The sequence below is a fragment of the Brassica napus genome, chromosome C5 (genome assembly GCF_020379485.1).
Source record: "Brassica napus cultivar Da-Ae chromosome C5, Da-Ae, whole genome shotgun sequence".
Lineage (NCBI taxonomy): Eukaryota > Viridiplantae > Streptophyta > Magnoliopsida > Brassicales > Brassicaceae > Brassica > Brassica napus.
The window spans coordinates 4,730,622-4,744,785 of record NC_063448.1 but is presented as its reverse complement, the minus strand read 5'-3'; the positions used below and the strand labels follow the sequence as shown (position 1 = coordinate 4,744,785).

At 36.4% G+C, this 14,164-nt stretch overlaps 5 protein-coding genes and 1 non-coding gene across 11 annotated transcripts; 4 read left to right on the top strand and 2 right to left on the bottom strand.

Moving 5' to 3' along the window:
* Window positions 1–1,937: 1,937 nt before the first annotated feature.
* Window positions 1,938–4,408, top strand: LOC106357939 (eukaryotic translation initiation factor 3 subunit H). The gene is made up of 12 exons (XM_013797662.3): window positions 1,938–2,105; window positions 2,196–2,275; window positions 2,409–2,525; window positions 2,604–2,707; window positions 2,768–2,834; window positions 2,962–3,095; window positions 3,180–3,228; window positions 3,374–3,445; window positions 3,536–3,637; window positions 3,721–3,788; window positions 3,941–4,093; window positions 4,183–4,408. Exons 1-12 carry the CDS (start codon window positions 2,096–2,098, stop codon window positions 4,238–4,240), a joined length of 1,014 nt encoding a protein of 337 aa, XP_013653116.1. The 5' UTR covers window positions 1,938–2,095; the 3' UTR covers window positions 4,241–4,408.
* Window positions 4,409–4,496: 88 nt separating this feature from the next.
* Window positions 4,497–6,218, top strand: LOC106357937 (15-cis-zeta-carotene isomerase, chloroplastic). The gene is made up of 4 exons (XM_013797661.3): window positions 4,497–4,977; window positions 5,045–5,191; window positions 5,273–5,482; window positions 5,750–6,218. The coding sequence occupies exons 1-4, from the start codon at window positions 4,579–4,581 to the stop codon at window positions 6,083–6,085; spliced, it is 1,092 nt and encodes a 363-aa protein (XP_013653115.1). The 5' UTR covers window positions 4,497–4,578; the 3' UTR covers window positions 6,086–6,218.
* Window positions 6,219–6,536: 318 nt separating this feature from the next.
* TRNAK-UUU lies at window positions 6,537–6,608 on the bottom strand. The gene has a single exon. It is a non-coding gene; the product is annotated as a tRNA-Lys (tRNA).
* Window positions 6,609–6,972: 364 nt separating this feature from the next.
* On the top strand, window positions 6,973–10,896 carry LOC106357936. Of its 6 annotated transcripts, XR_007323742.1 has the most exons (11): window positions 6,973–7,220; window positions 7,303–7,333; window positions 7,429–7,597; window positions 7,936–8,035; window positions 8,835–8,891; window positions 9,295–9,400; window positions 9,511–9,593; window positions 9,781–9,842; window positions 9,955–10,051; window positions 10,165–10,340; window positions 10,410–10,896. XR_007323742.1 is itself a non-coding variant. In XM_048757975.1 (10 exons), the coding sequence occupies exons 2-10, from the start codon at window positions 7,324–7,326 to the stop codon at window positions 10,464–10,466; spliced, it is 741 nt and encodes a 246-aa protein (XP_048613932.1). In that variant the 5' UTR covers window positions 6,973–7,220; window positions 7,303–7,323; the 3' UTR covers window positions 10,467–10,896. The 6 variants fall into 6 exon arrangements, 3 of the variants coding, with proteins under 3 accessions (XP_048613932.1, XP_048613930.1, XP_048613931.1); XM_048757975.1 differs by lacking the exon at window positions 10,165–10,340; XR_007323740.1 differs by having other exon boundaries at window positions 7,054–7,363.
* On the top strand, window positions 10,871–11,826 carry BNAC05G08280D. Its single transcript, XM_013797659.3, has one exon. The coding sequence runs from the start codon at window positions 10,871–10,873 to the stop codon at window positions 11,723–11,725; it is 855 nt and encodes a 284-aa protein (XP_013653113.2). The 3' UTR covers window positions 11,726–11,826.
* Window positions 11,827–11,880: 54 nt separating this feature from the next.
* On the bottom strand, window positions 11,881–13,619 carry BNAC05G08270D. The gene is made up of 3 exons (XM_013797658.3): window positions 13,250–13,619; window positions 12,782–12,894; window positions 11,881–12,697 (listed from the first exon to the last, which is right to left on the bottom strand). The coding sequence occupies exons 1-3, from the start codon at window positions 13,608–13,610 to the stop codon at window positions 12,062–12,064; spliced, it is 1,110 nt and encodes a 369-aa protein (XP_013653112.3). The 5' UTR covers window positions 13,611–13,619; the 3' UTR covers window positions 11,881–12,061.
* Between the last annotated feature and the right edge of the window lie 545 nt (window positions 13,620–14,164).

The following is a 14,164-nucleotide window of genomic DNA, read 5'->3' as shown; positions in this document are numbered from 1 at the left end:
ATGGTTTAGAGTTTAGGGTTTAGGGCTTAGGATTTAGGGTTTAGGGTTTAGAGTTTAGGGTTTAGGGTTTAGAGTTTAGGGTTTAGGGTTTAGAGTTGAGAAATGAGGTTTTGGGAATAAGATTTCAAATTTTGAAAAATAAAAATATTAAAATTTTCAAAGGATAAACTTAGAAAGGTGCTATTTTGGTCATTTTAGTTTTTGAGTGCTATTTTTGTGATAGAAACTTAGAAATGTGCTATTTTGGAGATTTGCCCTTTTATAATTTACATGTTATAATTAATCAATTTTTTTTAAAACCGTATGTATTTTCACTTTTTATTATATATTCATCTTATTTTATTTGCATTTAATTATTAAGAAAATTAATATATTCATGAGAAAACATATTTGAAAATTATTTTTTATTTAATTTATGCTAAATTATGACCCGTGTTTCAAAGCTGTATTTCTTTTTACTAATATTTTTTATGTTTATTCTATTTAGATAATATATTATTGTATATACAAAAGTCTAAGATATGCTAATTTTTAGACATGTATTATATGATTTGCTAATTTTAAGCCGTTTTATCATCATATTATATTTTTAAAATAAATAATTTATATTTATGAAAATAAAATTTATAAATTTATCAATTGAATATACTTTTATCATATTTATTTAAGTATAATAATTATATTTTAACATGATCATGACTATAAAGTAGATAAAATAGGATATAATTCATTTATTTTTCATTTTATAAACGATAACATAAAATAGAGATTAATTAGAATTTTTAAAATATAATATATAAATATATATTATATTTAAAATGAAAATATATTATGATTAAAGTAGTTACAAAAATTTTATATTATAAGCTTTAAAGAAATACATGTTAATTTTTATACATGTATTATATAGTTTGCTAATGTTAACTCATCTTACCAACGTATTAGATTTTATTTTTGAACATAACTATTTTATACATACGAAAATAAAATATATAAAATTTATAAATTTAATACAATTTTATTATATTTAGCTCAATATAATAATTTTTTTAATATGATTATGATTATATAATATATAAAATATGACATAATTTTTTATTTTTCATTTTATAAATGTTTACTGAATTTATTAATGTATAATAATATTTCAAACTAATTTCAAAATTAGTGAAAATATTTAAATATAATTTCGAAAATGGAGATCTTGTAAAAATCTTTTAAAACAGATTTGTTAGAATTTTAAAATAAATATATTTATATTTAAAATGAAAAGATATCAAAAGATATTATGATTAAAATATTTTAAAGATTCTACGTATTATTAGTCTTAATAAAATACATTTACTAAGATTTCTAAGTGATGGTCCAAATTAAAAAAAAAAAATCACACATGATAGAAGTTATGACTTCTATTTTAATATATAAGATACTTATCTAGAACTCGAAATCTTAAGATAAATACTTTTTTTTATTAATCTTAAGATAAATTCGTTTGATTCGTTTTTATAAACTAGTAGTACATCCTTCTCGATAGCGCTATTACCTTGTTTGATTAGTTGGTTATATGAAAAAGATTAGACTTTGAATTAGACTTATTATCCGATCAAAACCCTGATAACCGGGTGGAATTTTGGAGGGAAAACTTCTAGAGGTTTTGAATGCTTATTTGACTGGGTGACTGACGGTTAAACGTGTTGACTGGTTTAGTGATTACTTTTACGGCGTGTTACCCAAATTATAGCTTATCCAGTGGCCCATGGCAATAAATGTTCAATATATTTTGAGGAATAATATATGGTCCTGGCCTTTTAAAAGCGAATAGGTCCATGGGCTGGGTCCATCCTTGCTGATAATTTCTCATTTTGTTTGAAAAAAACATCTTGGGCCATTTACTGAGAGAATCCTAATTTCAGGGACTAGTTTGAAATTTCACCTTTTTAGCTAAAGAAAAATCAAAGAAGCCCTATCAAACAACACAAAAAGGCTCTTTCTCTACGCCGCCGGCTAAAAAAATACCAATCGTAAGCGTTTCACGGCGGCGAATCTCAGTCCTTGATCTCAGAAGCTTTCATCATCTCCCCTAGATTATTATTCAATGGCAACCAGTGAGTAAACTTTTACTTTCCTTTCTTTCTCGTGCGAATACAATCTTACACTCAGCTCAATTTTTTGCTCTCGTGGTTTGTTTCCTGCAGTGGCTAGGTCGTTTTTGCAGGCGATATCGAAGGATGAGGCGGTGGCTCCTCCGCTCAGAGTTGTTCAGATCGAAGGACTGGTAACCTATCTCTGCTTCTGCGAATTTTAGTTTCATACGGTGTGGTTGATCTCGCTATTTCATTAATTGTACATTAGCATTGGTAAAGAAGTAGTGGTGCTGAGGATTGTGTATGTGTGTTAATATCTGATAGGCTGTGCTGAAGATAATCAAACACTGCAAGGAGTTTGCACCGACGCTTGTCACAGGGCAGCTTCTTGGACTTGATGTTGGTAGTGTTCTTGAAGTCACCAATTGTTTTCCGTTCCCTGTAAGTTAAAGACCCCATTGTAAGAATGTAATGGCTTGTCCTCCCTGATTCACTGCAATAAATCTTAAACGGGCGTAGGTGAGAGATGACGATGAAGAAGTTGAAGCCGATGGTGCCAATTATCAGCTTGAGATGATGAGATGTCTGAGAGAGGTTAATGTCGACAACAACACTGTTGGCTGGTAGGTTTTCTCATTTCATTATGTCTGATTGAAGTCTTGCTAAATTTGTTTTTTTTTCAGGTATCAATCCACAGTCCTTGGGTCATATCAGACCGTTGAATTGATTGAAACCTTCATGAATTACCAGGTATTTTGCAGAATCCTGTTTACCATGTCTTGGTGTTATGATACTCTAGATTCTGGAATGGTCTATTCAATATTCATTCGTTATGCAAGAAATGGGCTTTGAGAGATTATATCTTGTGCATCTGCAGGAGAACATCAAGAGGTGTGTGTGCATCATCTATGATCCCTCTAAAGCTGATCTAGGCGTCTTAGCTTTGAAGGCTTTGAAGCTTTCAGATTCCTTTATGGAGCTCTACCGGGGCGGGAACTTTACCGGCGAGAAGTATGTAGCCTGATCTATTAGAACTTTAGGTTTTATGAGCCACCTGGGATAGTTGCAGTGGTCTAATCACTATTTTTTTGTTAGGTTGAGAGAGAAAAACTTCTCCTGGATGGATATTTTTGAGGAAATTCCTGTAAGTTTCTAGAGCTCTGCTCTTCTATCTTGAAGTCTTACTAGCTAATGCGATAAGTAAATATGTGGGAGTATAAGTGTTACCTAATTATAGTGTCTTGTGAGAAAAGTTTTTGGTTTAAGCGTTGGTTTCTTTCGTTTGACAGATCAAGGTTTCAAACTCTGCGCTTGTCAGTGCCTTCATGACCGAGCTGGAGACTGATGCACCTGTCTCACAGGTATAATATTACTATCTGGACTGTGATTCTCGCTTGCTTCCTGTAATCCAGATCTTGATTCTTAATTGTTGGAAATTTTCTCTTTGATAGGGTGATTATGATCGTCTACACTCATCAACCACTCCTTTCCTTGAGAACAATATGGAGTTTCTGATAAAATGCATGGACGATTTATCTATGGAACAGCAAAAGGTTTGTGGCTTATTCTGCACTTTTTCTTCAGTTCTCATCCTCAGAACTATCTTAACACGATATCTAATATATTTTACTTGCAGTTTCAATATTACTACCGGAACCTCTCTCGTCAGCAAGCGCAGCAGCAAGCCTGGCTCCAGAAGAGGAGGTAGGTCGCATGATTGGTTCAGTTTGTTTCATTCTCTCGTAACTAGTCACATGAGTTTATGGCAAGAGTAGTGAACGTTCTTAACATTTGTCTTCCGTCTCTTGCTTCTGTCGTTGATATTCCGAGTTACTAAGAGGGTTGGTTGTTTATAGGACGGAGAACACGGCTCGTAGATCAGCAGGAGAAGAGCCTTTACCCGAAGAGGATCCATCAAACCCAATCTTCAAGCCGATCCCTGAACCATCAAGGCTAGAGAGTTTCCTCATCACAAACCAAGTCTCAAACTTCTGCGGCCAAATCAATGGGTATGTTCTCGTGTTAACCACTTCATAACCGTTTTCTACATCTCGACCTTTGAAAAATACTTAAAATTAGTCGACCCGATGTTATGCAGAGTGGCTGGCCAGAACTTCAGCAGGCTCTACCTGACCAAGGCATTGCACGAAAACTGATAACAAGACCAGCCCAAGTTTTTGTTTCGAGTCGAGAAATTTAAAACGGATCATATTTTTGTTTTATCTGGAAATTTATCAGTTTGTAGTGTAATCGCATCATAATAATACATAATCTCTGAAGACATATTGTTAAATGTTATGATAATACAAAACATTTTATGTTTAGCCTGTATTAAGCTAATCAACTAGCAAGAATCAATATATAGTTTTTATAAGGTCCATTAATAAGTTGATTTATATATTACAAGGAATAAAATTAGAGGGAGCATTAAAGTGACATCGTGCTATTGCTTCCTCTTCCTCGGAAAGATTTCTTACCAAACACAACAACAACAATGGCGGTTTATCATCTCCTCCTCTCGACCTCTCCTTCGCTTGCTCTTCCTCCTCGCCGTCCTAACTTCAGCTCAACCCGCCGGATACCAGCTCACCCTCGTCTCACTAAACTCCCCAGCTCGCCGCCTTCTTCCTCTCTACCGGCAATTCGGAAAACACTCGTCCGTAGCACTCTCCGGGAAGACCCCGTATCTCCAGACGCAGAGAGTCCAACTCTGATGATCGGAGAAGACTCTGCTGCTTTTGAATTAGGCAAACAGAAGCTCGTTTCCTGGGTTTATTTCGGCGTTATCCTTGGAGTCGTCCTCTACGTCCTCAACGTTGTTTGGATCGATAACTCCACCGGTTTCGGAAAATCGTACATCGACGCCGTCTCCACCATCTCCGGCTCACCGGAGGTATGCAGAGATTAAAGTAGCTGAACAAATTTCAGTTTTTTGACTGTAAAGCTTCACTCTTTTGCAGGTGGCGATGTTGATGCTTATCCTCATATTCGCAACTGTGCATAGTGGATTAGCGAGTCTGAGAGATGTAGGAGAGAAACTCATAGGCGAACGAGCATTTCGTGTTCTCTTTGCTGGTGTCTCTCTTCCTTTAGCTATGAGCACCATTGTGAGTAGAGTAACTACTCTCTTTACATGTTTTGAGGATCGAAATGGTGACTCTTTGTGGCTCATTGTAATTGCTTTTCAGGTTTTCTTTATAAACCATAGATACGATGGGTCACAGTTATGGCAGCTTCAGGGTGTTCCCGGTGTCCATGAAGCTATTTGGGTCGCTAACTTTGTGTCCTTCTTCTTTCTCTATCCTTCAACTTTCAATCTCCTGGAGGTGGCTGCTGTTGATAAGCCCAAGATGCATCTGTGGGAGACTGGCATCATGAGAATCACTCGTCATCCTCAGGTATTTACATCTCTCTTCAACTTATGTTCCATAGTGGCTGTCATGTGCCCCCACAAATACTTGATTCCTTGATATTGCATTTGATCTGCAACTCGAATCCAATTGTTTCATCATGAGTTTGAAACAATGTGTAGAAAGTTAGCTTTTTTTAGCTATAGTTGTTGGATTTGTTGTTTATCTATCAGTCTTCAAGGACGAGGAGTTGTTCTAGTGTCTTTGTTAATGAGAGTTGGTTGGTTGCACATTTGTTCTCTTTTTCTTTTACAGATGGTTGGACAGATCGTTTGGTGTTTGGCACATACTCTCTGGATTGGAAACTCAGTAGCTGCATCGGCTTCTCTTGGCTTGATTGCACACCATTTGTTTGGAGCGTGGAATGGAGACAGGAGATTGGCGAAAAGTTACGGAGATGCTTTTGAAGGGATCAAGAAGAGAACGAGTATAATTCCGTTTGCCGCCATTATTGAAGGACGCCAAGTTTTGCCTGAGGATTACTACAAAGAGTTTGTTAGGTTGCCTTATCTTGCAATCACGGCGTTAACAGTTGGTGCCTATTTTGCTCACCCGCTAATGCAAGGTGCAAGCTTCAGGCTTCATTGGTAGATTCTTTGTACTGTTTCCTGGTATGCTTAAAGGGGGGAAGTTCATCCTAAAAACTTCTCAAGAAACAATGTATAATTACTTAACTAGAAGAAAGAAATGTATAAATACAAAAAAAAAGCTACTGCTTCTGATATGTAGCAAAGTATATTGAGAACTGAGAAGATAATGTGTGTAATATATTGCCACTCAGATGTCATGGGGACTGATGAGTGATGGCAACAACCAGCTCCCCTAATAGAGGAAATTTAACCTTTAGATATTAGTTACAATCGAATAATGAAGGAAATTTTGGTGAGATAACCAACAAAAAAAAACTACTCCCGCCGGAAACGTAAAATGTTCTGAAAAAATTTGTGTTTCAATATGTAAGATGTTTTCATATTTGTAAGTGGCTTTAACTTTATAAAATATGTATAACCAATCAAATCAATTTTGTATGAAAATTCATCAACGCCGTCTGTGGGGATCGAACCCACGGCCACGGGATTAAAAGTCACGCGCTCTACCACTGAGCTAAGACGGCTTGTTATATAAGTTCATTGCCTTACTTATAAAAGTAGAGTGCATATTACTAATGAAATGTAAATATCCTCAAATAATTTATTAATTCTATTGATGAACTCATAAGATGAGGAAACACATGTATTAATATTGGATAACTATAGTAGTTTAGCCAGATGAGGATTCTGAGCTTTTCAAGCAGGACTATAGGAAAGCTGCCACTCTCATCATTTGATTCAAGTCTAGATTGATATCTAGCTTCTAGATATTGATGCCCTAGAATATCTCTAAAGCTAAAGGTCTGAAAATTTTAAAATTGTAGGAAAACAAACAATTAATCAAAAAGAATAACCCGTAAACTTTTACACTCTAGTATTAAATTGTTTGAAAAGAGGGGACTATAAGCAAAAAATAATAAAAATAAGAAAACCCCAAAGAGAAAAGACAGCAAAGGCATATTAATACACAACAAAACAAAGTGTGCTTCTGCAAAAGCAGAGGAGAGAGAGCGAAATAAAAATCAACACTTGCTACTTTTCAACTCTCTGTCCCTTCCTGGAGTTTTGCAATTTTGCTGCCACTCTCTCATCTTTTAATCCTCCGTTTTAGCTTCTCGCCAGAGTATCCCAGGCGGGTGTCTCCGACGTGTCCGTAGCGTCTCTCTCTCTCTCTCTCTCTCTCTCTTGTCGGTTCCATCTCTAACCTGCGCGGATTAGGGATCTCATCGAGGACATCTAATGGCGTCTGGTGAATTTCTCATCTCATGCTCCTCTAAAGGTTTTACTCGCTTAATCAAATCTCATTTGGTTTCTCGCTTGCTTACTCTGATTTGTTTTGAATAGCTAATCAGTTTCATTCAACATCCCTCCCACTGGATAACCACTCTGTGACGCCGACCACTGCCACCACCGGTCTTGTATTTCCGGCGAACTACGGTGTTAAACCTGAAGCTGCTTTGGTCATGGATTGGTTCCCTGAGGAGCAGTATGTTTTGGAGAAGGGTCTTGCAAAGTATGTATCTTTCTTCTTCTTATGCGCTTCACCTTTGATGCTTTTGGATGTTTCCTTCCCATTTGCAAATTTACTTTTAAATTATTTTAGCTTTTTGGTACTATGATCAGAATTTTGGGAATTGTTTTATGAGAATCAGTGGGGCACGTTATATTCTTTTTCATGATGGGACTATTAAAAGTATGTTCCTTTGTTCATTGGGAATATAAAGTATTGCTCTTTGTGTGTTTCCATGAGATGCATATTTGTTATCTAGGGACTTGGGACGATGCTCTTATGTTATGTTGTGTTGTTGGTTTCTATTCTTGACATCTTTATCTCTTTTTCCCCATTTGTAGATTGAAAGATGAACCGAAAGTTTCAAAGTATGTGAAGATCGCTGCAGCTCTGCCGGATAAAACTGTAAGGGATGTTGCATTGAGGTGTAGATGGATGACGGTAAGTTTGTAACGCTCTTGTGTGTTTCAATTTATGTTTCCTTGGAAGTAAGTAATCTGAGGGATATTCTAAAAGCATATGCTAAATATTAAGGAATCAGCATATGATGAAGCAACTTTGCGTCTGCTTTGTGATAAAGATAAAAGACCTACAAAAAAGCTATAGATTTTTATTTATGAAAAGCCACCCTCTGCCATGTCGTAAAGATTGTTTAAAGTCTAGCAAAAGGATGAGCAAAAAAGTGAAAATGACAAGTTTTGCTGACGCTAGAGACCTGTCTTCTTTATATTAGCTTTGGAGTCCATGATTGTAGAGGGAATTGTTTGAAAAGGAAATAAGCCTAAAGCTTTTCAGAAACGATTTTTTGTAATTATCTTGAAATAGATAGTTCTCTTACGGGTGATGGCAGGGATCCCTACACTTTTTGGATTTTAGGAGATTTATGTTTGGCATATTATTTTTGAATAGATGTTATAACACCTATGACAGGAGCTTTTTCTATAAATGATTATTTTTTCCCACAGCATATGGTTACATCATGATGCTAAATGTTTGCATGATAAAGTGAAACAAAATGATTTAAATGAAATATATCTTTTATCATCATTGTGTTACACCATCTCGCTCATGTTTCTGTCATGTGAGAGTCTTCAATCAGATATATGATGCGATCAAGCAGAAAGTTCCAAAAGTCCTCCTTTTTAATATTTATTAGTGTTTGTTGCTTTATTTTATCTTGCATTAGAGATTTGTCATTATCTCAAAGTTTGTTGGCTAATACGCGCATCTTTTCTCACAGCGAAAACGAAGAAAAAGAGCAGAAACCAGTGCTGGGAAGAACATTAGCAATATAAAGGTAGGCTTGCTAACTTAAGCCTTTCGTGTGTCTAACTTCAGTAATTTGCAATCTAATAAATTTGTGAAGATAAGTGGCTTAATGGGAGCATAAGCGTATTTAGTTCTTGATTGTAGCAAAAGTTACCATAATGGGTTTTTATTGTGCTTAAGTTTGATATCTATTTAGCAATAAATGATGGGCATCAGATCCATGAGGATTTAACTAAGGAGAAGTATTAGGACATATAACTTTAGCATCATCAGTATCTAAGCTTGTGGGTTTAGGATATTTGATAAAGGGGGAAATTTGTTATGTGTATGGTCTCATATGTTGCATATTATTTTGATTGGGATCATATGAAACTCTGTAAATCAATATGCTTTTGAACTTGGTTCTAAAGACCATGCTTCTTCATGGTAAGGTGGTGGATACATCCCCAGAACTGAACATGCTAGCCAATGTGCCACAACAAAATGCTGTATATGTCATGAACAATATGCGCCACAGTACACATATTCCTTTTGAAGGTTTAGTGCTCTTATAATTCTTTGCTTTCTCCTGGGTTGTGTTGTGTTGTCTCAAAAATAAAAATATCAGTATCATCAGTTTGACACCTTTGTTAAACTATTTGTCTCAGGTCCAAGTGACGAAGTAATGGATCTTCTACAGCAAAATGCTCAAGCTTTCAGTCAGATTTCTTACAACCTCTCCGCGTACAAGGTAAATTTTAGTTTGTGCATGAGAAGATTGACGGATTGGAATAAACAAAAAACTAGATAGAACATTGTATAGCAGATATCCACATGATCAGTTGTTTTTTATCAAGAATTTGATACTATTTGGTCCGGTTCCCTTGTTATCCTTTTGCAATGGAATTCACAAACAGATCTTAACTTCTTGTAAACAGTTGCAGGATAACATCAGTCTCTTTTGTCTGGCAAGAAATAACATCAGCGCCATTCTGACCGAGTATGTGGATCTAATAGCAGATATCAGTTTCCACAATTGAGACATGTTAGCTGTCTTGTTTTACTTTCTATGAATAAAGCTTCAGTTTCTAAACTCTTAGTTTCTGATGTAGCATGAAGGAGATGCCTGGTATCATGAGTCGGATGCTGCCTCTACCTGTTTCAGTTAACGATGATCTTGCCAGTCGTTTATTTGCGAGTACAACACAGGTAACAAATTTTGTTGTAATGGGTCAAAATCCCTTAGTGATGCCTTAGAGAACTATTGTGGGGATGGAAAGAAGAAGCTAATCAAAGTTCTCTATGTGACCTTTTATAATCAGAGCTTCATGACCCTAGAAGTGCTAAAGAGTTTCATACAGTCTACATACATTTCTGTATCGTTGAGCAAAGTCTTTGTTTATGCATCTATGTTGAGGAACTGAATTAGATGTCTTAGCAGGATGAATCTATGGAAGGAAAGTTTTAAGTGAAAATATACTTTTAAGGAAAAACACAGGTTTATCAATCTTTGAGCATTTCTCTTGGGAGGTTTGATGTTAAATGTATTGCTTTCCTTGTCTCACAGCCAAGATCATACACCATTCAACCAAGCATCCACCTGAAGCAAGAGCCGAGAATTTGATGGGGAAAGCTGGATTTTGACCAATGCTAAAAAAACAGCAAGTACATGGTACGCTATCGACATGACACAGACAAACAATGGTTTATCAACTGCAGACACGGCTCCAGTACACACACGAGATTTGGCAATCGGCACTAGTAGAATACTTGTGCTCAGAGAAGAATGAACTACATGCCCCGTGAGGCAAAGGTAAAAAACTCTTTGGCCTTCACTAGAACATATGATTCCTTGAAGTTCATAAAAGAGTTTCTGTTCCGGCATGGGTTGATAGAACTCCAATGCCCTTTGCTGTAATCATGTTGATACTTAAATTAGTATAATGAACTCTTCTTCTGAGTTTGGTATGTGTAATACTAATTCTCGTTCAGGTAATATTCTGTAACAATATTTAAATATATATAACCATGCCAACAGAAGTAAACTTGCATCATATCTCAAGCTTACTTTCCTTTAAAGTAATCTTTCCCAAAAAACCTGGATTTTCTCAACTCATTAAAAATGATTGCCTTCCTTCAACGCTCATCATATCACAACCCACCACAGCTTTTCATCTTTCCATGACTTCCATCAACAACAGAACACTTGAAAATGTCGAATTCTCCATCCAAAACCTAATCAAGAGCTGGTGCAGACGGCAAAAATGGCGACAACTTTGCCTGTTCTCCCCAAAACAACACCAACAAGAACTCACCTCCACTGAACCACGGTGGAGAATCACTTTATCTGAGTTCCTGGAGTCATACCAAGTTCACCTTTTCACCATCTTCTTGCTCTCTCTCGACATTGTCCTAATGTCCCTCGAACTATCTTCCTCTCTCCTCTCCTGCACATCAGCCAAGAAGACGTCAAACAAGGACGAATGGTTCCGTTGGGGAGGAACCGCCATTCTGAGCATCCTCGCCGTTAAATCCACGGCTTTAGCTGTTGCTATGGGGAAATCGTTTTTCAGACAACCTGGCTGTGTAATGGACGGTGCGGTTGCCCTTATAGCTCTGGTTCTCCAGGTGTTTCTTGACAGGAAAGGGACAGGTTTCATAGTGGTGGTGAGCTTGTGGCGGGTTTTGAGGGTTGTGGAGACTGCTTTCGAGCTTAGCGATGAAGCTATTGAAGTGCAGATAAATGGAATCATCAGCCACTTTCAAGATCTTAGTCAAGAGAATAGAACATTGCTAGAGACTCTTGCAGAGAAAGATGAAGTCATCAAGAAGCTAGAAGAAGAGATAAACCAATTCAAAGAAACTGTAACAAACCAATCATAGGGAGGCTATGTAAACTCAATATGCAGAAACTGTAACTCTCTCTCTCTCTCTTTTGTATTGTTTCAAGCAACTTAATCAAAGTAAACTCAAGCTGCATGTCATTAGAATGAAGAACTCTGTTTCATAATACTGCCAGAGATCACTTAGAAGAGAGGTGGTGCAAGTTGTTTGCCATAACAAGTTATTAATCTTTATTATACATTTTATCACCGCTACTTAGCAAGTAAGACAAGAAACATTCACACAAATTTTCATCCTTTGCCAATTGAGATATTAAGGTACCTAAAAAAGGAAAAGAGAAAACTGTTTTTGCCCAGTTTGGTAAGAAGCTTCATGTCAAGAACTTGGCGTTAGTGCCAACACCGAATCAGAATCAAGAACTGTGCCCTCCGGGTAAGCTGTGAAAGTAACATTCCTGACTTCACCAAAAACTGAGTTGTCTAGACCGAAGTTCTTAGCAGGAGGCTGAGCAAGATTGTTGGATCTCTGCTGAATATGGCTTTCCACAGTTGTCATGGTTGTTGAGACAACACAACCCCGAACAGTTACAGGAGGAGATACTGTAGATCCTTTATGATTAGTTAGAACGACACGAAAACTCTCGAACATCTCCAAATGCAACACAAGCTCGAGCTGATTCTTTAGCAGGTCCACTTTGTGTTGTATCTCGGACAAGGAAACGTCGAGTGTGAAGCTAAACACAAGCGTTAGTAATCCAGAGACGGGTTCGAGTCCCAGAGGATCCACAGTTATTCCACCAGGGAACTTGAGAACCTGAAAAGAAGTTGGCTTCCCGAAAGTTGATTTGTTTAGGTTCAGACTCGACCTTTGAGCAAAGAGGTTAACGAAAGAAGATCGCAGGGAAGTTAACGAGTCTTTTCTTAATGTATGGTTAGTAAGTACAGGCAGAACTCCAAACTTGACTTCAGTGAAGTTAGATGCACCTGGTTGATGCAGAGACAGAACAGTCACCTGTTCTCAAGTTCAAACAATAAATAGATATTAGACCTCTAAACACACACATTTTATATACGTTCTGGAGCAAAGAATGTGTACCTTGGTGTGGTTCCTGAGATCTAAACTTGAAAAGATATCCTTCTCTAGTTTTCCTCTATGGGAAATGACCTTAGAAGCTGGTTTGTGGAGTCTAAAGCATGCTTGTACTGATGCTGGTTTCAGACAAAGAAAAGGACAATGTAAGAGGGGATGTAATGAGTCATATAAGAACTTAATACTTAAAAGTCTCCACCTTTAAGGCTCTAACTAAAACAGCAAATAATATATATAAAACCAGAGATAGCTTATGTAATCAAAGTCTCCACCTTTAAGGCTTTAACTGAAGCAGCAACTATATCTAAAACCAGAGATAGCTTATGTACTCAAAGTCTCCACCTTTAAGGCTCTAACTCGATATATAGAACCAGAGATAGCTTCTGTACTTTAAAGTCTCCACCTTTAATTAAAGAAGAACTCTGTAACTGAGGGGAAAAAAAAGATAAACTTTGTGTTGAAAGAGAGGTTTACCATTGAGATGAACTATATCATCAGCATGGTGTCTAGGCAGCGATCGACGCGGCGGGAATAGCCAGAAGATCGCTGAAAGGAGAGTCGCAAAGCTAAGGACCAAAAAGATCACACATGTTAGACTAAACAGACGCGACAGGGCAGAGCAAAAGCTCCCACAGAAGAAGAATCGAGAAGATTCAGCTTCAGGGTCAAGATTCTGCTGCTGTTGTTGTTGAACTTGTTCCTTCTTCTCCTTTAGTTGATTTACCATTGCAAGAGTATTCTTTGAGAGAGGGAAGAGAGAAAGGAGTTGGTTCAACCAACGTTGAGTAGAAGAAGCAAAAGGGTGAAACATCATCTCTTCTCTTATGCTAGTCATTAAATAAGTACAAATGTAAAGAGTCAAATTAAGAGATAAATCATTTATTAGTTGTTTTCTGGTCAAAACATTTAATAACTGTTAATATGTATATATTTAATGGTGTTTAGGGCAACAGGGAAGTGATCCCTAAATATATACTAATGATATCAATTATTCATTTTGTGAACCACACTTACCTGTATTTAACAACTGTATTTTCCTGTATAAAATCACATTTAAAACTTTCCTGTTAATTGCAATGAAACAGATAGATATAAAGATAATTCATTTTAGATTTTGTTTCTAAACAAAATAATTAAATACTAAAACCATTATGTAAATAATTAATTAAAAAGAGCAGTAATGGGAATAAGCCAAAGAAATCCACCATAATTTTTATTACCAATGACTGTGTTTTACTTGTTGACCATGTTATTCCCACGTTCTTACTTTACAATAAAATAAGGATTATTTAAAATATAATATGTTTCCTTGTTTTAATCATACGGTATTGGTATGGTTTGGTTTGAGATTAGAATTCGGTTTTATTTTCCGGTTTGTAAAAAAAAAGG